The sequence below is a fragment of the Bubalus bubalis genome, chromosome 13 (genome assembly GCF_019923935.1).
Source record: "Bubalus bubalis isolate 160015118507 breed Murrah chromosome 13, NDDB_SH_1, whole genome shotgun sequence".
NCBI classification, from domain to species: Eukaryota; Metazoa; Chordata; class Mammalia; order Artiodactyla; family Bovidae; genus Bubalus; species Bubalus bubalis.
In genome coordinates, this window is record NC_059169.1 from 73,108,731 (window position 1) to 73,131,369 (window position 22,639).

Here is a 22,639-nt window from a genome sequence, read left to right on the forward strand (position 1 = left end):
ATAAGCAGGGTGACAATATACAGCCTTGACGTACCCCTTTTCCTATTTGGAACCAGTCTGTTGTTCCATGTCCAGTTCTAACTGTTGCTTCCTGACCTGCATACAGATTTCTCAAGAGGCAGGTCAGGTGGTCTGGGATTCCCATCTCTTTCAGAATTTTCCACAATTTATTGTGATCCACACAGTCCAAGGCTTTGGCATAGTCAATAAAGCAGAAATAGATGTTTTTCTGGAACTCTCTTGCTTTTTCCATGATCCAGCGGATGTTGGCAATTTGATCTTTGGTTCCTCTGCCTTTTCTAAAACCAGCTTGAACATCAGGAAGTTCACAGTTCACGTATTGCTGAAGCCTGGCTTGGAGAATTTTGAGCATTACTTTACTAGCGTATGAGATGAGTGCAATTGTGTGGTAGTTTGAGCATTCTTTGGCATTGCCTTTCTTTGGGATTGGAATGAAAACTGACCTTTTCCAGACAGATCAGTTAAAAAAAGACACCGGCTCATTAGTACTTTTAACAGTAGCACATGAATGGACTATTCACAGAAGTAGAAATGTGAACGTCCAAGAACCTCCAAAAAAATAAAGATTCTCAATTTCATTAGTAATCGGGGAATACAAAACAAAATAACAAAGGAATGTGTTCAGTCATGTCTGAGTCTTGTGACCCCACGGACTGTAGCCCACCAGACTCCTCTGTCCATGGAATTTCCCAGACAAGGATATGGAGCAGGTTGCCATTTCCTCCTCCAGGGGATCTTCCCAACTCAGGGATTTGAACCCAAGTCTCCTGCATTGGCAGGTGGATTCTTTACTATTGAGTCACCAGGAAAGCCTCGTGGTTCACAGAAAAGACTTAACTAAAACTGTATAGAAGTTGCCAGCTCCATCTCCACAATCTGTCCTTCACCTTAGATTTAAGTAATAGCTTGAGAGTATTAGAAGATAGGCTGAATTCAAACTATATTATTATGCCAGAAAAGCCAGAGGAACAATCTAAAGAATTGCATGTGTGGTGTGGTGTGGTGTGGTGTGAGATGTGTGTGTTTTAACTATAAAACTATCATCTGGCCCTATAATAAACTGTATTTTAAAAGCTTAAAAATGTGTCTTGGTAAAAAGGACTTCAGAATTTGCTCACCATTTTAGTAACTTTTGGATTTCCTCTGGGATCACATTATAATATTTATGTAGATTATTCTTTAGAAAGAACAAAGCTGTAATTTGAGTAAGATGTTGTGGATCATTCATAGAGTTCTCTTTCCAAAAAATAGGATTAGTGAAATTATTCTCAAATAGGATTTTTTTCAGGTTAAGCTTTAAAATTCCATGTGGAAAGCTAGTCAGTTCATTTCCATCAACCATCAATTTTTCAAGTGATCTGCAAACAAAGGAAACCATATTTTAAAAGGAAAAAGTGGATATCTGTCCCCATGCTCCCCAAAATTGGTATAAAACTTAGTAGTAATAAAATGTGAGTGTCAAGTATTTCCTTAAAATCCAGAGATTTAACTTAAAAAGCAACCAACCGATATATTATGCAAATAAGCGCATTTGTGTACAGGGTAGCGTTAAAGCACATGTTTTGTGCAACAGGTCATCACTATGGAAAAAGAAAGAATCACAAACATAGCAGAGTGAATGTTATACTACATAACGTATAATATAATAGGGATACAAAGAAAATTTATTTTCATAGACAAATTAAACATCAACACATGCATTTTGTTTCATTCGGGGGAAAAGTCTCAACTATTAGTTGAGGCAGCAATGGGGGGAGACAGACCATTGTGTTAGGTGAAGCTTTTTATAAAATATTAAGGAAAAAAATGTGTTTATGAATTTTAGGGAAGGAAAGATAGCCAGTAATACACTTGGAAAATTCAGTGGAGTTCCAAAATTAACAAGGGAGAAAAAAAAAAAAAGAGAGAACAAATAGCATCTTGAAAAAAAAAAATCTCCAAAAAAAAAAAGAAAGATATGAAAAGGAGAAAGTGAAGAGACAGTAAATACAATGTTCAACAGAAGGCAAAAAATTAAATATATCAGCCATAACAAATATGAACAGGCTGAATTCTTCTATGAAAATATGAAGATGGTTACACAGGAAATTAAATAATTGGTCAAAATATTAGAAAAGCAGAAATAAAATGATCAAATTTTACTAAAGATAATAATGCTCCTTAGAAACCAACTAAAATCTAGTAAAAGGCATTCAGAGATAAGATAATATTTACATAGTTTGATTTTAAATGAATGTAAAGAAGTAAATAACTGTATTTTGCTCTATCCTTAAGGGGCATATGTTTTGTGGGTACTTACTACTTGCAAAATACCTGAGTTTCTGGATATCATTTGGAATAAAAGCAATACTATTGTAGGAAATATCAAGTTCCTCAAGATAACACAAGCAAAATAGCCTTTAATAGAAAGAGAAAATGAATTGTAAAAATGTTTATATGCTTATCATGACTGGATATAAATCATTTCATTCCTCAGTAGGTGGAAGTACAGAGATAAATCATATATTTTTAAGATCTTGAAACTTATACAAATAGGCTTTTGTTTACATTATAGATGGTATAATTACAATAATTTTCCTAAAATAATTCATCTATCTCTTAAGACTGATTAGAAATGTTTGGAGTGGATAAAGCCCCACCTAGAAAAAAAACCACCTGAGAAATTCCTTGTGCTCAGCAGTGTCTGACTCTTTGAGACCCCATGGACTGTAGCCCGCCAGGCTCCTCTGTCCATAGGGTTCTTCAGGCAAGAATACTGGAGTGGGTTGCCATTTCCAAGGGATCTTCCTGACCAGGGATCAGATGTCCTGTCCCCGGCATCTCCTGCATTGGCAAGCAGATTCTTTACCACTGCGCCACCTGAGAATACGCTGAGAAATTCTTAACAATATTTTAAAATATATATTTTATTGGTTGCTGTATTGGTTTCTAGGACTGACAGAACAAATTCTCACAGTCTGGGTGGGCTTAAAACAACAGAAATTTATTCTCTCACAGTACAGAAGGCCGGAAGTCTGAAATCACGGTATCAGCCGAGTGGGTTCCTCTGGAGGCTCTGAGGAAGAAGCTGTCCCTTGGCCCTCTCCTAGCTTCTGGGGGCTGCCAGCAGTCCTTGGTGTTCCTTGGTTTGTGAGGCATAACTCCAGTCTCCATCTCTGTCTTCATGTGGCCTTCTTATGAGGACACCATTTATTGGATTTAGAGCCCCCTCAAATCCCACCCTAATCAAGTATGACTTCTTGTTAACCAGTTCCATCTGCAAAGATCCTATTTCCATATAAGGCCTCATTCTAAGGTTCTGCACGGACATGAACTTTTGAGGGACACCTTCCAACCCAGTGCAGTCTCATTAAGACTTTGCTAGGGAAATATCCTTGATTTTTCCTTCCATTAAGCGAAGTATGGTGCTCAGTTGCTTCAGTCGTTTTCGACTCTTGAAACCCCATGGACTGTAACCCACCAGGCTCCTCCGTCCGTGGGATTTCCCAGGCAAGAATATGGGAGTGGGATGCCATTTTCTTCTCCAATTAAAGTGAAGTACTTAAAAGTAAGAACCAAAGAATACGAAGACTAAGGCAGAGAGTCCTGTCTGGAGGGTGGAAGTGGGAGTTGCTTCTTGAAGACTGGAATGGAAAGGCTGAGTATGACATTCACCAAAATTCCTAGTAATTATCCCGTCTTTGTGAATGCTCTTATCAAATACCTTCCTGTTTTCCATAAAGATGCAAGGTTACTTGCATGATTATTAACTAAAGCACCATGAGCAGAATATTTCATAACTTCCTACTATCTTTGTGTGGATTGTAATGGTCCTCATGATCTGTCCCCAGGCTACTCGTCCAGCTCACCCTATATTCACATATAGGCCAGGATTTGTTTGCTAAAATTCCCTGAATTAGCCCAGTTCTCACATATCTCCAGTTCCCCCAAATTTGACCCTTTGATAAATAGCTTTCTTTTTTTAAGTCTTGACTTGGAAGTCAACTCTTCCAAGGAACTCTTCCTGAATTTTTCAGACCAGGTGAGCAGCCTCTTCTGTGCTTCTCTGTTTACCTCTATCAGAGAATTTGTCACGCTGTGTGACAAATGTCTGTCTCCTAAACAGTGACATTCTGGAGGCCAAGGATTCAATTTTACATTTCTATGTATCTAACGCTTTGCATGCTGCTAAGCACATCAAAAGTACTTAGGAAATCACAACTGAACGAAAGGCATGGTGGTTATTGTTCAGTTGTGACCCCACAGACTGCAGACACCAATCACTGTCTCCCAGAGTTTGCTCAAGCTCATGTCCATTGAGTCAGTGGTGCCATCCAACCGTCTCATCCTCTGTCACCTCCTTCTCCTGCCGTCAATCTTTCACAGCATCAGGGTCTTTTCCAATGAGTCGACTCTTCGCATCAGGTGGCCAATGTATCAGAGCTTCAGCATCAGTCCATTCAATGAATATTCTGGATTGACTTCCTTTAGGATTGACTGGTTGGATCTCCTTGCAGTCCAAGGGACTCTCAAGAGTCTTCTCCAGCATTATAGTTCGAAAGGTGTGGTGATCCTGGTTAATTTTAAATCATTTGCTCTGAGAAATGAATGAGATCAAATAGAAAAGCAAAAAAAAAAAAAAAAAAGGATAAACAAACCTTTTCAGTTTAATGTTCATCTTAGACTTTTTCACCTCTGGAAAGAAAATATTAACACCGTCTGTTCCAATTTTTTATTTATTTAAAATTATGTTATTTCACTTTTTTACCTCAGGAAGTTTCTTTCTTTATTTCTTTAGTACAGGCAAACTAGTCTGAATCCAGGCTTTCATCTTTGATGATATATTCTTGTTGATTGTGATGTTTAATTGGGCTTGTAGGCAGCACTGAGAAAGCTAAGAAACTTTATAGGCTCTAGAGATGAAATTTATCTCATTTATATAGGATTTTAGAGAGCGATCTGTTTTAGAGAGCAATCTGTTTAAAAATCCTCAGTTTGGTCTGACGATCTATACCCTACTAGTAAAAAATCTATCACAATTTTTAGGATGTATAGAATGTTTTACATTTATTTCATTGTTTTATTTATCAGCACATCATTGAGCAATGAGCTACTTAAACTAGACCCCTGGTGATGGCTCTGAAGATTGTGCCAGCATTAATAATTGCATGTAATAACATCACACTACCATGGAAATATAACTGTTATTTATGGAGAGCCTATCATATGTTCATGGCAATTTAGGATGATCTTAGTGGTCACTGGACCACTGCATTACTATTAATATTATTTACAGATTAAAAAAAATGGAAGCTATAAGAATATTAATAGTTTATCCAAGTTAGTATGAAATCAAACATACCACTCAGTTCTTCAGATATATGGGCATAAAGTAATTCAATCCCTGTCTTTAATCAATAGCAATATGGGAAAATAAATTTGTGCATTTTCAGAATCAGCTCTTACTTCAGGTATGAAGTAAGTATGTTCACAAGCATGTTCTTAGGTTCTTTATTTCAAACAGCTTCTCTCCCCCAAAGAACATGCTGGCTAATCAAATCAAACTGTATCAGAAAAGCAAGGCAAAACTTTCAGTCTGTCAGTTAAAAGTGGTAATTTTCTATGTCATTTTCTCCTGTTATCCACTGAGAAAAAAATTAAGATTTTTTTTTAACCTTTGTTACAGTCAACGCCTGCATAACTTCAGAGGGTGAGTTGTGTGTACATATGTGTGTATGTACACACAGAAACAATTGTAGACATGCGTGTACACACAGATTAATATACTTCAGTTACTTATCTCTGGCCACTGAGAGTGTCTACAAGCAATATCATTCCAGTAGCAATTGGACTATCCAGCACCCAGCTCTTGCTTTTTAAATACCATCCTCCAATTAAAAACGAAATAGGATTTCCTAAGAGAAATGGCTGATTCTCATATCAAGGCAGGGCAAGGCACTACAATTTATGTTACTGTGGAGATATAGAGGAGTTAAACAAAAATAAAACCCATAATGCAATATCTTTACTCCCTTAGAATTGATTCTTTCTTTTTTAATACATTTTATGTGTGTTTAATACATTTTATATGTATATAAGTATTTTTACACAGTAATGATATGATTTTTACATACTTTTTAATTTTTTAAATGACCAAATAGTTTTACAATGTATGAATATAGATCTTGTTGGATTGTTAATTGCAAACAATGCCAGATGAACAATTTTATACACAAATTTTGATGTACATTTTTAATTACTATAAGAACCCTCTTTTGCAAAACATTATTCAACTCTTTAAGAGTCCCTGTGCTCTTAACTTGTTGCCCTTAACTTACATTCAGTTTGTTAAAATCTAACTAGAAGAAATACCTTGTTTTGGCATTTGGTTAGGGTTTTGGTTCAAAACTTTCGTTAGGAGTTAAACAGTTACCAGTCCATATGTGGAAAAAAAAAATCCATCTCTTTTATATCCATATGTCAACATTCTTATTGGAGTTTAAAGGATCTGAGATATCATACAGGTAGATTCTTAGTTTATAGATTAGAAAATTGAGGTCTAGAATGGTTAAGTGACTTTCTCCAGATCAAATAGAAAATTCTCGACCCAGAGGGATGGAATGGGGAGGGAGGAGGGAGGAGGGTTCAGGATGGGGAACACATGTATACCTGTGGCGGATTCATTTTGATATTTGGCAAAACTAATACAGTTATGTAAAGTTTAAAAATAAAATAAAAATTAAAAAAAAATAAATAAAATAAAATAAAATAAAATAAATTAAAAAAAAAAAAAAAAAAAGGCTAGAATTCTTAATTCCAAGTTCAGAGTTCTTTCCATATCCAAAGAGGCTCTCCAGGGATAGGTATAAAGTTCTCACCTGAGCTTCTTTAAATAACTTCATCCATACTCAGACAATGCATGTCTAGATGTGCATTTACCACCCCCACATTAATTGCCATCAATGTAGCTTATAGGTTTTTGTTTTTTTTTTTAACAAGATAAAAAGAATCAAGTCAGCTAATGGGAGCAGAAGAAGAATTATCAAATGGCTCAAAAGTAGCTAGCTGCTTTCAAAAGGGAGATTGATCCTTTTCTAAATTATAAATTCTTTATTTTCTCTGTTTATAATCTCAGACTATCAACCTTACCCGGGTGGAAGAGTGGTAATCAAATTAAAAGCAACATTCAAAGATTTAAGGAGTTTAAGTTGTTGAATTGTAGACGGGATTTCTTTGATAGGATTATTTCTCAGATTCAGTATTTGTAAATGTTTAAGACAATATATCTAAGGAATAGAAAAGAGAAATAAACATGAGTAGGACAATAAACCCTTTGAACTAAAGCAGAAAAATCAGTAGGTTACACTCATTTTTCTCAATATATCACATATCTCAATAGGTACCTTTGCTAAGTCTTCAAAATAGCTAACCCTCATTCATATCTATGATCTGGTAAGATAGTGTAGCTACTATACTTATATATCCTTGACTCAAGGATGTTCCTTTTCTAAGTGGGGAAATCATCCTGTTTAATCAATCTCGTGGTTTTGTAAGAAGCAACTATGCAAAGAATGAGGAATGTAAGAGATACCTGTGTGATATATCTTCTCCTATACTTTTATTTTTAACCTCTTTGTCTCTTTCACTCTATCTCCTTTAGACAGAATATCACAGGGGCTTGTTTTTTTAAATCCAGTCTAACACACTGTAGTTTTTGACTGGGGTGTTTGAATGTATTCACATTTAATGTTACTATTGACATGGTTGGGTTTATATCACAGTTTAACTTTCAGTGTTCTATATGTCTTGTCATTTTTGTTCCTCCTCTGCTGTCTTTGTCTGCATCAACTGAATATTTTATAGTATAGCATTTTAATTACTGTAATGATTTTTTCCCCACTATACTCTCCCCAGTTACTAGTGATTACTCTAAGGCTTGTAATATCCACCTTGACTTATCAGAATCTACTTCAGATTTACACTAACTTAATTCCAGTGAGATATGGAAATGTTACTAACTAGCTCTATTCCCTCTTCCTTTTTTGTACTATAATTGTTATACATACTACATTCGTATATGTTACAGACCTGCATTATTTAATTACCACTGTATGTGATTTTGTGGCTAAGAGAAGAAAGGAGACCAAGTAAATATTTATGTGGTTTGTTACATTTACCATTTTTGCTTTTACTTTTTTCTATCCTAAACTATTTCAGTAGGCTCTGTCCTCTGCCAGCATCTACCACCTTGAATTTTCCATGAAACTTGTAATAAATCCAGTCACCACATTTATGCCAGCCTCTGGTCTTCTATTCATTTCTTTTACACTAAGATAATAACTTGGCATCATTTGCCTGCCCCTAGTAAAGCACTTCCAAGTCTGGACATTGCCATTTTCATTGGAATATTTTATCTATAGCTATACAGCATGGATTTGCCTTTTAATGGCAAGTTCCACTTATTTCTATCACTTTAAAAAGGAGCACTTTATATTTTACAACAGAAAATCTCCCATACAGTTATACGTTTTAGTGGTTAAAGTAGTCTTTGACAGATCCATATGTCTCACATATAACTGTTTAGAAGAAAGGTTAAAATTAACAATGAAGAACTAAGATCCCTACACTCCTCAGGAATTCTTGTCAATTTGTCTCAGTCAAATTAAGCAAACTAGTGTGACATACTCAAAAAGAAAAAGTAACTCTTCTAGTAAAAATAAAAACACAGTTGTTGTTGAGTCGCTAAGTCCTGGCCAACTCTTTGCGACCCCATGGACTACAGCAAGCCAGGTCTCCCTGTCCTTCACCGCCTCCTGGAGTTTGCTCACACTCATGTCCATGGAGTCGGTGATGCTACCTAACCATCTCATCCATGGGACATAGTGAAGAGTTCTGACAAAATGTGGTCTCCTGGAGGAGGGAATGGCAGACCACTCCAGTATTCTTGCCATGAGAACCCCATGAACAGGACGAAAAGGCAAAACACAATATTACAGAGAAATTAATGAAAATGTATGTTTTCAATACTGCATATTTGAAACAGAAAGCAAGTCAGTTTGCTGGAAATCAGTTTGTTTTAAAAGTCAATATTCTGGATATCAATTCACAAAACAACAAAACACCCCATGACCAATTAAACAATGACTAAAGACACAGAAAACATAATCTGTCCTGAGCTTCCCTGGTGGCTCAGATGGTGAAGAATCTGCCTGCAATGCAGGAGACCTGAATTTGATCCCTGGATCGGGAAGACCCCCTGGAGAAATGAATGGCTATAATTGTCCTCATTAGTCATAATGACTTATTTACATAAAATGACACTGAATTACCTCTTCCCATATCTGATTATCCTTGATATGTTTTACTGAGCAGAATATCCTATTTCAGCCTACCATAATTAATACTTGTTACAACATCCTATTACCTGGTCACTAAAGATTGTCTTTAAAACTTCCAATTAACATAGATAAGGTATATCTTAGATTTTATTCAGAATCAGGAAAAAAATAATTTTACATGCATTGTTTAATTATGAGAACATATTTGAGAACCAGACTATAACACAGTCTTTGAGCATTGTGTCATTCGGACATCCTAAGAAAAATGTACTATACTTTCGGTACTTTTGAAAGTAAGCCTTTTGGGATGCAATCCAAAATACATTTACTTTACAGTAACTCCACGTACCATAACTGTCTATTTTAAACTAATGATTATTATAAATAGTAAGAAATCATGACAATCTATACAATAATAAATGGACTTACTTCTGTGGGGAAGTAACAGATATTATTATATGATAAATTAAGATATATCAATTGGAAAGCCAAAGGTGTTAGATCTGGACAATTTAGGAGAAAAAAGCCCTAGAAGAAAGTGACAAGAGAAAAAGTTAATTATTTACCATGCACAAAATATTTTATACAAAAAAAAAAAGAGTTTAAAAAGATGAGCACATAATCTAAATGACAATGTTTGATATAATAGCAAGCCTAGAATAATCTTCCATTCATTTACTTTAGCCTTTCATGATAATAATTTCTTAAATATGTGAATAAACAAAATAGAAAAACTACAAAGTATTTATGCATGTAATAAATACAGTGTTATATGTGTGACAGGCATTATTTCAACTGATAACAAGCAAACTCTTATTGACTGTCCACTACATGCTGAAATAAATAAATATATTTTATATTTAATTCTCTTTACCCCCTATTTTTCATGTCTCTACTTCTATTTCTCTGTTATCTTTTTATTAATCTAACATCTATCTAAGATTTTTAACTGCCTAAATATGCTAGTTTCTGACTTAGGAAGATGTATCCCTTAATTTGGACTAAAATTTTTCCATTTTATCACAGTTGTTGTATTTATTGGGAAAATACTGTTCTTATTATTTCATTATTTTCTGTTTTAATGTCTGAGAAAATGTGGTGATTTCTCCTTTTTAAGTGTTGAATTTGGTGTTCAGAGTTTCTTTTTTTCTTAATCATATCATGGATTTAGCAATTTTATTAATTAATTAACAAAGGGTATTGATCCATAGTTTTCTTGTGGTGTCTTCATCTTCCTATGATATCTGGGTTATACTGATAGCATAAAATGTGTTCTGGATTGTGATATTTTTACTTAGTAAAAAATACATTTGGTCATCTGAAAGACCAAAATATATTTCTTATATATAGTTGGACTTCGTCCATGGTTCCTGGCTACCAGCTCCCAGAACCCTTGGAATTTCCTAGATAATAAGAGCAATGGGAGCATTTTTTGCTGTAATAGTTATTTCCTTATCTTCAGTTCCTGAAGTTGCTTCAGAGCCATAAAGGCAAAATGGGTGTCTTGTTATTCATAACAAACCCCTTTATTGCACAACTGTCCTTACGTAAATGCAGTAACTTTTGAAAAGCTCCTAAGGATGGAGACTGGTTATCAGAGGAACCCACCATGTGATTAGAAGGTTAGAACTTTCAATCCCCTCACCTCTGAAGAGGGGGACGATTAAAGACTAAGCTCAATCACCAATGGTCAAAAATTTAATCAATTATACCCATTAATGAAGCCTCCGTAAAACCAGAAGAACAGGGTGTGGAACGTTCCAGGCTGGTGAATACAAGGAGACCTGGGAAGAGCAGCACCTGAAGAGAGTGTGGAACCCCTGAACCCTTTCTTCATATCTTCCCCAATGTATCTCTTCATCTGGCTGTTGATTCATATCCTTTAATATCCTTTGTAATAAACCAGTAATCAAGAAAGTAAATCGCTTTTCTGAGTTCTGTGAGCCACTCTAGGAAATTAATGGAAGCCAAGAACCGGGCTGTGAGAATTTCTGGTTTATGGCCTGTCAGTCAGAAGTATGGGCTTCCCAGTGGCACCAGTGGTAAAGAATCTGCCTGCCAGTGCAGGAGACATAAGAGCCGTGGGCTCAGTCCCTGGGTTGGGAAGATCCCCTTGAGGAGGAAATGGCAAATCACTCTGGTATTATTGCCTGGAAAATCCCATGGACAGGGGAGTCTGGTAGGTTACAGTTCATGGGGTCGCATAAAGTCCAACATGACTGAAGCGATTTAGCATGGACATGGTCAGAAGTATAGGTAACACCTTATGATTGGCATCCTGAGTTGGAGGGGGTCCTTGGAACCTCCAATCTGTAGATGGTTGGTCAGAATCGCAGGTCAACATCCTGGGCTTGTGATTGGTGTCCGAAGTGGAGGGCGGTCTTGTGGGACTGAGCACTTTCCCTGTGGAACCCAATGTTATCTCTGGATAGATACTGTCAGAATTGAGTTGAATTGTAGAACACCCAGCTGGTGTTCAAGAATTGTTTTGTGGCGTGGAATTCCCCTATTCAGCAGTGGAATTGGGTTGTGTCCCTATCTCTTTTATTTTCTGGAAGTTTTAGGGAAGTATAGATGTTCATTTTCCTTTAAACAATTAGCAAAATCCACCCATGAAGCCATTCAGTCCTGCATTCTTCTTTGTATGGAAGTTTTGATTATTTATTAAATCTATTTACTTTTTAGGGGTCTGGTCAAATTTCTAGTTGTTGTTGAGTCAGTTTTGTTAATTTGTGATTTTCTAGAAAATGTTTCATTTCATCCAGGATATTTAATTTGCAGGCATATAACTGTTCCTACTGTTCTCTTATAATCCCATTTACTTCTGTGTTTACTTATAATCCCATTTACTGAAGCCAATAGTAACTTTCCATTTGCATTCCTGATTTTATTTATTTGTCCCTTCTGTCTTTCTTTTTAAGTCTAGCTAAAGGTCAACTTTGTTGATCTTTTCAAAGAACTAACTTTTGGTTTCTTTGATTCTCTTGCTTTCCTTTCCTATTTCATTTATCTCCATTCTAATCTTTGTTATTCCCTTCTGCTAATTTTGGGTTTAGTTTACTCTTTTATTCAAGTTCCTTAAAGTACAAAGTTAGGTTATTGATTTGAGATCTTTCTTTTCCACATATCTATTCCCCACACAAACCAGTGTATCTCCCAACATCAGTATCTCACATACCAGTATGTTTTGTTATAATCAATGGACTAATGTTGCTATCACTCAGTAGCTAAGTCATGTCCAACTCTTTGTAACCCTATGGACTGCGGCATGCCAGGCTTCCCTTTCCTTCACTATCTCCAGAATTTTGCTCAAACTCATGTCCATTGAGTCAGTGATGCCATCCAACCATCTCATCCTCTGTCGTCCCCTTCTCCTCCTGTCCTCAATCTTTCCCAGCATCAGGGTCTTTTCCAATGAGTCAGCTCTTTGCGTCAGGTGGCCAAAGTATTAGAGCTTCAGCATCAGTCCTTCTAGTGAATATTCAGGGTTGATTTCTTTTAGGGCTGACTGGTTTGATCTCTTTGTAGTCCAAGGGACTTTCAAGAGTCTTCTCCAGCATCACAGTTTGAAAGCATCCATTCTTCAGCTCTCAGCTTTCTTTATGGTCCACCTTTCAAATCCATATATGACTACTGGAAAAATCATAGCTTTGAATATACAAATCTTTGGCAGTAAAGTGATGTCTCTTCTTTTAATACACTATATGGGCTAGTCACAGCTTATTTTTCAAGGGCAAGCATCTTTTAATTTTGTGGCTGCAGTCACAGTCTACAGTGATTTTGGAGAAATCAAGAAAATGAAATCTGTCACTGTTTCCACTTCTTCCCCTTCTATTTGCCATGAAGTAATGGGACCAGATGCCATGATCTTTGTTTTTTGAATGTTAAGTTTCAAGCCAGTTTTTTCACTCTCCTTTTTCACCCTCATCAAGAGGCTGTTTATTTCCTCTTCACCCTCTGCTATTAGGGTGCTATCATTTGCAGATTGTTGATATTTCTCTTGGCAATCTTGATTCCAGCTTGTGATTCATCCAGTCCAGCAATGTGCGTGATGTACTCTGCATAGAAGTTAAATAAGCAAGGTAATGATATACAAGGAGCCTTGACGTACTCCTTTCCCAATTTTGAACTAGTCCCTTGTTCCATGTCTGGTTCTAACTAACTGTTGCTTCTTGTGCTGCGTACAGGTTTCTCAGGAAGCAGGTTAGGTGGTCTGGTATTCCCATCTCTTGAAGGATTTTCCACAGTTTGTTGTGATCCACACAGTCAAAGGCTTTAATGTAGTCAATGAAGCAGAAGTTTTTTCTTGGAATTCCCTTGCTTTTTCTATGATCCAACAGTTTGATCTCTGGTTCCTCAACTTTTTCTAAATCCAGCTTGTTCATCTGGAAGTTCTCGGTTTACGTACTGTTGAAGCCTAGCTTGAAGAATTTTGAGCATTACTAACATTAGCACATCATTATCAACTGAAATTAAAAGACACTTACTCCTTGGAAGGAAAGTTATGACCAACCTAGATAGAATATTCAAAAGCAGAGACATTACTTTGCCAACAAAGGTCCGTCTAGTCAAGGCTATGGTTTTTCCTGTGGTCATGTGTGGATGTGAGAGTTGGACTGTGAAGAAGGCTGAGCGCCGAAGAATTGATGCTTTTGAACTGTGGTGTTGGAGTAGACTCTTGAGAGTCCCTTGGACTGCAAGGAGATCCAACCAGTCCATTCTGAAGGAGATCAGCCCTGGGATTTCTTTGGAAGGAATGATGCTAAAGCTGAAACTCCAGTACTTTGGCCACCTCATGCGAAGAGTTGACTCCTTGGAAAAGACTCTGATGCTGGGAGGGATTGGGGGCAGGAGGAGAAGGGGATGACAGAGGATGAGATGGCTGGATGGCATCGCTGACTCGATGGACGTGAGTTGGTGATGGACAGGAAGGCCTGGCGTGCTGCGATTCATGGGGTCGCAAAGAGTCGGACACGACTGAGTGACTGATCTGATTTGACCTAATCTGATCAACCTAAATCCAAAATTTATGTCAGAGTTCAAACTTTGTGTCATAGATTCTATGGGTCTTGACAGGTGTATAATGAAATGTGTCCATTATGATAATATTAAATCATACAGGATAATTTCACTTCCCTAGAAAACGCCTTTGCTCCTGCTGTATGCTTCCCTCCCTCCCCCACAACCAGCACCCGCACTGACAGCGTCACTGTCACCGTGGTTTCGCCTTTCTAGAATTTTGTTGTTGTTGCTATTCCTCGTTCGCTCCATCACTGCCTCCTTGGCATTCAATTAATTTTTTGTAATCTGTCATGTTGATTCCTTTCTCATGCTCTTTTGTGTATATTTTATAGACAGCTTCTTAGGAATGGTTACCATAAAAATTAAATTGGCATCCTAAGTTTAAATCATCTAGTTTGGATTGATACCAAGTTAACTTCCAGAGAACACAAAACTGTTCTTACTATACAACTCCGTTGCCCCAGCCACTTCATGTTCTTTCAATACCATGGAGAGTAACCTAAGTTAGGAAACCTAAAGAAAAAATGCCTGACAATACAACAGGAAATTGCCATTAAAAGTATCCAGCATACCTTAAGATTAAGTGCATTTCTTCCATGGATTTGACAGTTTAGTATGGCCAGGTTGGTCATGGCTACTATTGTTTCATAGCATGTTGCCACAACAGTCTTGAAACCTTCACCTTGTATGACAGGTGCCACTGTAGGTTCTATTTTTTTAGATTTAATGCTACCTAAATAAACAAAACAAAACAAAACGTGAAACATTAATGTGTCATCACTTAGAGTGAAACTTAAAAGGTATTTGTATTGTAACAATTGTTGCTGTTGTTGTTTAGTCACTAAATCATGTCAGACTTGTTTGTGATCTCCAGGCTCCTCTGTCCATGGGATTTCCCAGGCAAAAATACTGGAATGGGTTGCCATTTCCTTCTCCAGAGGATCTTCCCAACCCAGGGATTGCAGGGATCTCCTGTGTCTCTTGCATTACACGTAGATTCTTTAACACTGAGCCACCAGGGAAGCAGTGAAAAGTGAAAGTGTTAGTCACTCAGTTGTGTCTGACTCTTAGGAACCCCATGGACTATAGCCTGCAAGTCCCTCAGTCCATGGAGTTCTCCAGGCAAGCATATGGAACAAGTAGCCATTCCCTTTTCCAGGGGATCTTCTTGACCCAGGGATCAAACCTGAGTCTCCTGCATTGCAGGTAGACTCTTTACCATCTGAGCCACCAGAAAAGCCTGGTAAGTCAACAGAAGTAGGTTACCTAGATACATCCTTTGGAAGAGATTCCTTTTAATCTTCAAACCTCATGTTGGAGATTCCCTACAACCTTCATCCACCCAACCTCAGTTGGTTCTACTGGCCAAACTTTTAAATATTAGATAGCACAGTTGTCTTTCAAAAAGAAAACCATAAGCTAATAGATTTCTACCTCAATAATTTAGATTCCATCAGACTTTTGTACTATATATAAAAATATATGATTTTACAATGAATTACAGAAACAACTTCTTGCTCCACAAAATGAAGAAAGGGTACCATATAAACATATCTCAGATAAAGATCACATCCCAAGGAGCAACCTTGCTTTTTTCCTTAATATCACCTTGACACATGATTCCAATACCCTATGTAACTCGGTTTGAAGACCTCACACAAGGAAAGGAAAGTGAAAACCTAAACAACTCAGGAGTAGCCACACAGCAACCACCTGCATTTACTTTATCATGATCCTTGTGGGTTTCACCTTTCCTCAAGAATGGTCTACTCAAGGGATTTCCCTGGCGGTCCAGTGTTTAAGACTCTGAACTTCAAATTCAGGGGGTGAGGGAGTGCTGGTTCAGTCCCCGGCTGGAAAACTAAGATCCCACATGCAGCTTGGCCAAAAATAAATAAATAGAACTATCTTTTTTTTTTTTTAAGTCCTATTTAAGCAGACAGCCAGGAGTGGCAGGAAGATATTTTGAAATATATTTTACATTCCCAGCCATTCTTGCTGTATTACTTGTGCCAACAAATGTTACCATCTCAGCAGGTCTTATATTATGCTTCAGTGAAAAGAAATGGGGCATGCTAGACCAGAGACAACAATGTTCAGTTGTTAATTTCTAAAATAGACCCACTTCAGATCAACAGATGTGAAAGTTAGCCACAGAATGAAGACGTATGACGTGATACAGAGATTCCTTGTCTTGTGGGAGGGACTAGAGCAACAGGAATGGAGAATGAGTGAAGACGTAAGTCTGCGGCCTGCTTTCTGTCCACCCACACTCATGGCTAAGCTCACACAGTTGGTTTTTGATTGAAAGGTAGGGAGATGGAGGCGGCAGAGGTGGTTAGAAATTCCCTGACAGATCTCTGAAGGATCTGAGGATGCTAAAACTCACCTGGAACTTTCAAAGAGGGAAACATCAGAGAGGAATAAACTCTGTAAGTTAGAGACGCTAACCTGATTTGTTCAAGCCTATGACATGCAGGGGCTTCTCAGTGGTTCAGTGGTAAAGAATTTGCCTGCAGTGCAGGAGATGCAGGAGATGAAGGTTCAATTCCTGGGTCAGAAAGAACCCCTGGAGAAGGGAATAGCAACCCGCTCCAGTATTCTTGCCTGCAGAATCCCATAGTCAGGAGCCTGGTGGGCTACAGTCCATGAGGTTGCAAAGAGTCGGACACGGCTTAGCGACTAAGCACACACACGCACGTGACATGGAGGACACCCAGAAGGTAATTTATGTCACAGACAGGGACAGGAGTGGCTAGAAGGCTAGTGTGCGCAGACAGCCCTGTGGTTGCTACAGTTAATGATATTACACATATTTGAAACTATATCTGAATGTTGCTGAGAGAGTAAAGTTTAAAATTTTCATCACAAGAAAAAATTGTGAAGTGATGGGTATTAACTAAATTTATTGTGGTAATCATTTTACCATATATTGATGTATCAAACCCTTTAAATGTATACAGAGTTACATGTGAATTATATCTCAATACAACTGAGGAGAAAAGAAAGTTTTATGGTTGGAGTGTTCTTCTGTGTAAAGTGTGAGATTGAAAAGTGTTAGCCACTCAGTCGTGTCCGACTCTCTGAGATCTCAAGGACTACAGCCCGCCAGGCTCCACTGTCCATAGGATTTCCCAGGCAAGAATACTGGACTGGGGAGCCATTCCCTGCTCCAGGGGATCTTCCCAACCCAGGGATCGAACCTGGGTCTCCTGCATTACAGATTCTCTACTATCTGAGCCACCATCTCCTACTAAACACATCCATTGAATCACTCATTTGTTATATTATGCTTCCTGTTCTAAAATTTTATGTGATTATTTTTAAAAACAAAAATTTTAGTTCTCTGATAAAATTCTCCAACTATTTTTTTTCAACATAGTAATCACAATTATTTTAAAATCCTCATTTAAAAATTCTAGTATCTGAACATGCGATTCTCATCCTATTACCTATTTCTTTCTACTAGTTTTCAGACATTTTATCCTGTTTCTAGAATGTTGAAAAAAATTGTGATTTTACAATTTAAAGCTGGACATTCTGGATAACAACTTTAAAGGGTCTGGATAATATCATCTGTCTCTAGGTTTTCTTTGACTGGACAGGAAGGATCACTGTGATTTATCAAGGATTGGTTTTGAGTTTTGTAGGGGATAACCTATTTTAGTTTTGTCCTTTCTCCTCAAACACCATTTTTATTCCCAAGGCATGGGTCCTCTGGGTCTTCAGCTGAAAGCTTACCAAAGCCCTTGCACTTCAACAGAGCTTGAAAACTTTAAGGATTGTCTCCTGTGCAACTGGTAAAATTCATGCTCACTTAGCGTCTCAGCCAATGTTTCCTGCTGTGTTCCTTAGTGCACTGTCCAGCGCACGCCCAGTTTAGAGACACCCAACACCCTTAACACCTGTGGGTCCGTTTCTACTGCTTACTCTTTCTGCCAGTTCCCATTCATTTTGTCTTTCTTTGTGTACCTGAAAACTGGGAACTGTTAACTACACACTATTTGTGAAATTGCTTATAGAAATAATGTGAGGTGTAGGATGAAGTAATCTTTCTTTAAACATGATTTTTCATTTGTTTCTGCTCAGTAACTAAGGTCAAAGCACTTAAAACAGTGCTGGCACATGGCAAGGAGCTGTCATGATGCCATATCAGCCTTCCCCACTCAGATTAAGAATACTCTAGCTTTTATGATCCCAACATCAGTACAAAGTTGGGTTTATAGTCAGCACTTTAAAAACAGTAGCTGGGGACTTCTGTAGCGGTCCAGTGGTAAAGACTGTGTTCCAAATACAGAGGGCCCGGATTCGATCCCTGGTCAGGGGACTAGATTCTGCATGCTGTAACTGAAGATCCTGCATGCGGCCCCCAAGACCCAGCACAGCCAAAAAAAAAAAAAAAAAGTTGCTAAGTAAATAGTTTAAGGAACTGATAATGAGGTGTGACATATATGTGAATCACACACATATACACAAATGCACAAAATCACAAATACTTCCATGGCGAGAGAATCATACATATAATTTTTTAAAGAACAATATAAACCTTCTATTTACCTTCAGGTAGGCTCAGCATGCTTTGCTTTGGGACAGTTTCTGTATGTTCATGTTCTGTTACACGGCTTTCTAGAAAAAAAATTAAAATAGGACCATGGTTAGATGTGCATGAAATTTCATGTTGAGGATGTTAGGACATTATTATAATTGTTCATCTTTTAATGCATTGAGGTTACCCATGGAAAAAATGCACCCAGGAAGGCATCCATCTGCACTGGCATTCTGCTTCTAGAGTTCATCAAAACCACCTTATGGAGGCCCATTCATTCCTACCGCTCCTTTTTATGAGCTTCTGTCCGTCTAGTCAAGACTATGGTTTTTCCAGTGGTCATGTATGGATGTGAGAGTTGGACTGTGAAGAAGGCTGAGCACCGAAGAATTGATGCTTTTGAACTGTGGTGTTGGAGAAGACTCTTGAGAGTCCCTTGGACTGCAAGGAGATCCAACCAGTCCATTCTGAAGGAGATCAGCCCTGGGATTTCTTTGGAGGGAATGATGCTAAAGCTGAAACTCCAGTACTTTGGCTACCTCATGCGAAGAGTTGACTCATTGGAAAAGACTCTGATGCTGGGAGGGATTGGGGGCAGGAGGAGAAGGGGACGACAGAGGATGGGATGGCTGGATGGCATCACTGACTCGATGGACGTGAGTCTGAATGAACTCCGGGAGTTGGTGAGGGACAGGGAGGCCTGGTGTGCTGCGACTCATGGGGTTGCAAAGAGTTAGACATGACTGAGTGACTGAACTGAATTGATCCTTTGAAAGGCTTTATCTGGTTTCCATCACCACCGTCGGGGGTCGAGTTTCCAGTCTGTCCTTGCCAGACTGGCAAGGTCAGGATTTCTGTCACTGCATTCTGCCCCATCTATTAAATGTACAGGCGAAAAGGAATCCCATCATTCTATCCTGCAAACCCAAGCGGGAACCACCATGTGCTGGGATGCACCTCTGCCTTTGCTCTACTTGACCCCATTATTACAGACCATCTCCAGACTGGATTTACCTATCACAGACTGTCTTAGAGGTTTCCTCGGTAAAACTGGTGACGGTAGGAGCATGGGACCTGGGAAATCAGTAATATTGAGTGTCACCGTTCGGCTGCGTACACGGTCAGACCACTGACGGGCTTTCACAGGCGCCCTCGGTATAGGGATCGGCACTGTTGCGCTTAAACGAAACAGGGGCTGCTTAAAAGTATAGATGTTGCTCTCTTGTAAAAAGTGGTCAGAGTGAACCTCCTTGAGCTTGGGACTAGGCACTGAAGGAGTGGCACTTGGAACTCTGGAGAACTCGGAAGAGAGAATCAGAATGTCTTTTAAAATGCTGGCGTAAATGTTTTGTATTTTTAATGGCCCTTCTGATTTCTCTGGACCTTCCATTTTGCTTATTTCTTTCCCAAAAACCCGAGCTGAAGCTGAACGACACCTGGGGAAAAATATGGAACCAGTAGCAGTCTCTGGAATGTGCCAATAGACTTGCTTAGAAGATTTTCTATTTGTTGAAATAGTCATCACTCTTCGTTGTACATGATGATCAAGGAAGAGGTTTTGAATACTGACAGGGGTTTGTGCTCGATCCCTTGGAACCACAGGAAAACTAGTTTTATCTCTTTCAAATGAAGTGGTTTTTTCTTGAATGAAGTGTACGTGTGGTAGGCTAGTTTCACCAGTCCCGACTAAACCAGAAAAAAGAAAAAAGAAAGCAGAATTAGATTATGTTTATCAAGGTGTCAGGAGCAAAACTATTAATGTATTAGCATTCATAGCTTTTTTAATCCACTCACCCTCCCTCACCTTCTTAAAATGTTTCTGTATATACTCACTCAATTATCAGGACTTTTGTTTAGCTAACAGGGATAAAGTTTGAGTGAGTAACTGGAGAACTAAAAAGGCTAAACTGTGTTAGAGTATGGAGCTATTCTTGGAAGAATAGAATGGATGGAGAAGAGCATGACATAAAGGGAGATTTTTGAACAGTTGCCACTAAAATCTGGCAATATAGAAGGTTAAAATGGCTAGAAGTTGGGTTGTTTATTATTTATCATTATCTCTTCCTCATCTGAAACTTCTTTGAGGAAGGATTTACATTTCTTTTCAAAGCCAGATGTCAGACCAAGGTGTCTTTTGAGCATGATAGCATTCTGATGCTGGCTAAAGGTACCACAAGTTCATCCGGGTTACAACCAGAAGTATTCTTTTCTCTCTTAGGTCCAGAAAATGCAATGTGCCTGCATTCTTAGGGACTTCACTATATCCTTTCTCTTTCTGATGTGATGGAATGTTAAATGACATTTTTGTCTATTGTCTCAGTTGAGCACAATAAGTGATGAGCACTTCAGTATTTTAATGAGGAGATAGTAGATTCGTTAAGGCAAGATTTGGCCAAAGCAAGTCCAGCTCTCACCTGTTGTTCATACATTAGAGATGGCAAGAGCGTGATCTGTATTTGTAGAGAGAATTTTCTCTGAATAGAGCTCTTGGAGTGTTTTGTGTTTCCCTGATCTTCCTCTCCTTATGGTGGGTGAAAGAAGGATTTATCCCCACTTCTAACCAAGTTAGGGTCTAAATCATCTATAGAGAACAGGAGTGTATGCCACAAGGAGAAAATAATATCTCATCACTCCCTGCCAAGGTTTCCCCACCCTTATAAACCTACAGAGTAACAAAAATGATTCAGCCCTTCCAGTGCTATGTCTCAACTGCAGGAAGACAAGAGAATCCTTAAATCTACTTGATCTCTACCTCCTGGCAATGGCACCCCACTCCAGTACTCTTGCCTGGAAAATCCCATGGACAGAGGAGCCTGGAAGGCTGCAGTCCATGGGGTCGCTGAGGGTCGGACACGACTGAGCGACTTCACTTTCACTTTTCACTTTCATGCATTGGAGAAGGAGATGGCAACCCACTCCAGTGTTCTTGCCTGGAGAATCCCAGGGACGGGGGAGCCTGGTGGGCTGCCGTCTATGGGGTCACACAGAGTCAGACATGACTGAAATGACTTAGCATCTACCTCCTGGCATTTGGTGGTGGGGAGGGGGAGCAGTGCAGAGACTCAGGACTGATGGTCACCTTCACTCTTAGCTCCTTAACTCTTCCTCCCCCATAGCCCCCACCTATGAAAATACCAGAAATTATGAGTGAGGCAAGAGAAGCAAAAGAACAAGGTATTTCTCTGGGCTTGTCTAAAAATTAGCAGACCTAGTCTGAGTTGGGTGAAAGGGCAAGGTTTAACTGCATGCTAGATGAAAGTATCGATTTAGATTGGACTTGTGGTTTAATAGGACTTCCCTGGTGGCTCAGATGGTAAAGCATCTGTCTAGAATGCGGGAGACCCATGTTCGATCCCTGGATCAGGAAGATCCCCTGAAGGAAATGGCAATCCACTCCAGTACTATTGCCTGGAAAATCCCATGGACAGAGGAGCCTGGTAGACTACAGTCCATGGGGTCGTAAAGAGTCGGACACGACTGAGTGACTTCACTTCACTGTGGTTTAATACCTAAAAATGAGACAAGGCTAAAAGATGAAAGAGACTAGAAAAGCCTTGGGAGAGAGATGTCACATCTGATAAAGGGCTTGCATCCAAATAAAGAGCTCTTAAATTCAACAAATAAGAAAACACACTAGGACTTCGCTAGTGGTCCAGTGGCTAGGACACTGGGTTCTCAAGGTAGGGGGACCAGGTCTGATCAGTGGTCGGGGAGCTACATCCTGCACTCTGCA

The 22,639-nt window shown here is 38.6% G+C and overlaps 1 protein-coding gene across 1 annotated transcript; it reads right to left on the minus strand.

Moving 5' to 3' along the window:
• Positions 1-6,809: 6,809 nt before the first annotated feature.
• LRRC63 (leucine rich repeat containing 63) lies at positions 6,810-21,701 on the minus strand. The gene is made up of 5 exons (XM_025263004.3): positions 19,921-21,701; positions 18,918-18,986; positions 14,933-15,093; positions 9,768-9,866; positions 6,810-7,286 (listed from the first exon to the last, which is right to left on the minus strand). The coding sequence occupies exons 1-5, from the start codon at positions 20,426-20,428 to the stop codon at positions 7,146-7,148; spliced, it is 978 nt and encodes a 325-aa protein (XP_025118789.3). The 5' UTR covers positions 20,429-21,701; the 3' UTR covers positions 6,810-7,145.
• Positions 21,702-22,639: the final 938 nt, after the last annotated feature.